At 30.5% G+C, this 3,876-nt stretch overlaps 1 pseudogene across 1 annotated transcript, besides 1 other annotated feature; it reads left to right on the top strand.

The window, feature by feature from the left end:
• Positions 1-2,753: part of a mobile genetic element that runs on past the window's edge.
• TVAGG3_0767340 lies at positions 376-711 on the top strand (annotated as a pseudogene). The gene has a single exon. A coding segment is annotated over exon 1 (336 nt).
• Positions 2,754-3,876: the final 1,123 nt, after the last annotated feature.

Genomic DNA, 3,876 nt, shown 5'->3' on the forward strand with positions numbered 1-3,876 from the left:
CAATTCAGGCTAGTTGAAAAATAAAATGTTTCTGTACTTAATGAACTCAAGAATGTGGGTGAAGACAGACTCGCAAACTTCAACGCTTTGAAAAAATTATTACGGATAATGAGATAAGAATTAATGAAAAGAATCAACCCAGAAGAACAGCACAGAAGTTGCAAACTTCATTTTCGTAACTAACAACGTCTACCCTGTCAAAATTGAAGTTGGAGACAGAAGATACGTAGTTTTAAGATTAATGGTAAATTCAAGGGTCAATTTGATTACTTTCAAGAATTTGATGGATTAATGCACAAAGGAATTTTTATGATAATTTACTGACGTATTTTTATCAATTACGACCTTTCATCATTTAATGTACGAATCATACCGATGACTGAAGCCAAACAAGATTTAATTGAATTATCATCAAATCCTTTAGATGTATGGATAAATACACATTATGATGAATTGTGTGCAGGTATGACGTGTGAAAATGCTCTATTCTGCAAACCATCAGACATGAAAGACAAAAACTTTCAAATGAGTATTAAGGATAAATGTGATAGGAAACATAGAAGAATAGACGGTAAACAAACATGGTATTATGTTTTGAAAGAAGAAATGAAAGGATTATATAAACAGGTTGAACCAAACGATAATGAGGAATCATTTACTGATGATGAAATACCTGTAAATGAGCCGCTAAGCGGCGAGACCTGAAGGTCTAGCTTTATAAAGTATGATTGGAATTTATTTTTGCATTAATCCTGTGTTGTTGTCAAAATGTCATGTTGTCACACTTTTTCAGAAAAGTTAAATGACCTGGTAGCACATGGTAGCATGGTAGCACCTTCGGTTATTCAAAAATAATTAATAACTACCTTCCTCCTGTGTTGTTGTCAAAATGTCATGTTGTCACACTTTTTCAGAAAAGTTAAATGACCTGGTAGCACATGGTAGCATGGTAGCACCTTCGGTTATTCAAAATTAATTAATAACTACCTTCCTCCTGTGTTGTTGTCAAAATGTCATGTTGTCACACTTTTTCAGAAAAGTTAAATGACCTGGTAGCACATGGTAACATGGTAGCACCTTCGGTTATTCAAAAATAATTAATAACTACCTTCCTCCTGTGTTGTTGTCAAAATGTCATGTTGTCACACTTTTTCAGAAAAGTTAAATGACCTGGTAGCACATGGTAGCATGGTAGCACCTTCGGTTATTCAAAATTAATTAATAACTACCTTCCTCCTGTGTTGTTGTCAAAATGTCATGTTGTCACACTTTTTCAGAAAAGTTAAATGACCTGGTAGCACATGGTAGCATGGTAGCACCTTCGGTTATTCAAAAATAATTAATAACTACCTTCCTCCTGTGTTGTTGTCAAAATGTCATGTTGTCACACTTTTTCAGAAAAGTTAAATGACCTGGTAGCACATGGTAGCATGGTAGCACCTTCGGTTATTCAAAATTAATTAATTATTGAATAACCTAAAAACATGAGACTTTGTCTCCGGACTCTTTGAGTCACTTCACGATAAAATAAGTGATAACAAATTTTTATTTTTATCATAAATGAATACCCCACAAGCTCAAAATTTACCACGAATCATAACAAGGGAGGAAATGATAAAAATGATGCAAGAACATGTTAAAAATAACAAACCACTAAAATTGAGAAAATGTGGTTATGCGGTAATGATGGAAAGAGAGATGTTGTCGAAGAGGAATAAAAATTAAATTTGGATTGAGTTTAAAAAATTCATCTTTATTAAATTCATCTCTTCCAATCAATTTATTTATTCTATTAAATTCTTTTATTTTTGCTTCACTCAGTTTAAGGATTGAACGATAAGTTTCTAATTTTTCGATTATTTTCTTTCCTCTCTTTATCGTTTTCAACCCCACCGCATTGCGACTTCTTTTGTAATAGCATATTTTTGATTTAATTCTGTTTAGTTTCTTTTATATTCATCGTCTGGACTCTTGACTGCTTCGTTGTTACTCATTTCTTACGAAATAAAAAAAATTAAATATTTATTTAAATATAATGGAGTAATAAAATAAATCGGAATTTCTATTAATTTATTGTCAACTTCAACTAATGCATTGCCGTTAATATATCTAACAAATTCAGCTATTGTGTCAAATCTTCGTCTTCTTTTTGTCATTGATTTATCAGTTTTTCCATAATTGAGATGAATCAAAACTTTATCCCCTTGTTTAAAATTCATGAGCCCCGAATTAATTTGTTCACGTTTAACATCATTCAACCTTTCCATTTGCTTTCTAATATATTCCCATTCTTTTGAAATATCATTTTTCATTTCCACTGGTTTCATGTTAATAGTTCTATGCCATGTATTATTGTAATAATATACTAACTGCTGTATGATGGAGTCATGATTTCCATCCCAGTATATTTGACCGTTAACCCCTAACGCATCTCTAAGAGTTCTCATTACCGCATCAACTATTTTATTATGAAACGTATATGAAGAGGATGAGAAGTAAAAATTAATTTGTGGGAAATAATGAGTTATGGCTGCCTGAAATCCTTTATCACCATCACTCCTTATATTATCTACTCTTTCATGATCTAGTAAGTATTGAATAACTCTTCTTGTTTCCTGTTCTGTTTTCCCTTTCACCGGAATGCAATATAAATATCTAGTGTTAATGTTAATGGCAAATAAATAAGTAACGTTTCCTCTTGAATATTCTAAATGATCGATTTCGTATGAATATGGATATGGTGCAAATGAAGGGCGACTAAATTTTTCCTTTAACGGTTGAATTTTTGGGTCAGTTGGTTTATTTAATATTTTGAAATCCTTTTTAAAATCTTTTTGCTTCTTTAATGTTTGAAATGGATATTAATAAAAGTGAATGATGAAGGATTAACTGAAGGAGGAGGTACTACTGTTGGAGGTTTTGGTGTCAAGTGGTTTAATTTTATCTGCTTTGATTTTGGATTTCATTCCCCTCTTCATTAATTCCGGATGTATTCTATTCATTTGTTTTAAATATGCTGTATATAAAGGTTTGATATACTTTCCCGCTTCGAGTTTATGTTGAAGGATGAATTCCAAAAGTTGATCTTCATTTAAAAGTCGGGCTGAATATGGTTTAACTAATGAATCATAAATTAAAGCTTGTGCATCATTTATGGTCTGAAGGACCTGGGCGTTTTGCACCTTTAGCTGTTGAACATTTGCTACTTTCTCTTTGGTGTTGTTTTCGGCTTTTTCTTCTTTGGCTTTTGTTCCTTTGGCTTTTGTGGCTCAGGATTATATAATTTATATAATTTATATAATTCATCAATATCTTCTTCTGTTAATACTTTATTTTTGAAATCTTTCAACTGTTTAAGTTGTGATTTAGTTTTTCCCTTTGAATATTTTCCTTCTTTAATGTTCTCTCTTAAACGTTTAATTATTTTATCATGATATTTCAAAATTTCATTTTTATAATATGAATAATAATAATCCATATCATCACCCGTTATATTTTTATTATATTTTTGGAGATATGATTTTAATTCATAATAACTAAGAAATTTTTGATTAAATACTAAATCATCAATTAAATTTTTTAAATCTGTGTTATCCATTTATATAAAAATAAAATAAGTGTTTTAAATAAATGGCATACAACATCCATTTTCACAACATACAGCTTTAGTGTGTGCTCCTGTTAATGCAGTCTTACCAATTGTTAAGCGAGTCATTGACCCATTTTTAAGTTGTAAATTAATATTCTGACCATCAAATATCACTTTATCATTTATTATATCCAAATAATTTTTAGGTGTTAATTGTTTATTTTGTCTTAAACTAACACCTTTCATTTTTTGTGCAATCTTTTTGAAAGTCTTCACCATCATTCCGT

The sequence above is a fragment of the Trichomonas vaginalis genome, chromosome III (genome assembly GCF_026262505.1).
Source record: "Trichomonas vaginalis G3 chromosome III, whole genome shotgun sequence".
Taxonomy (NCBI): Eukaryota; Parabasalia; order Trichomonadida; family Trichomonadidae; genus Trichomonas; species Trichomonas vaginalis.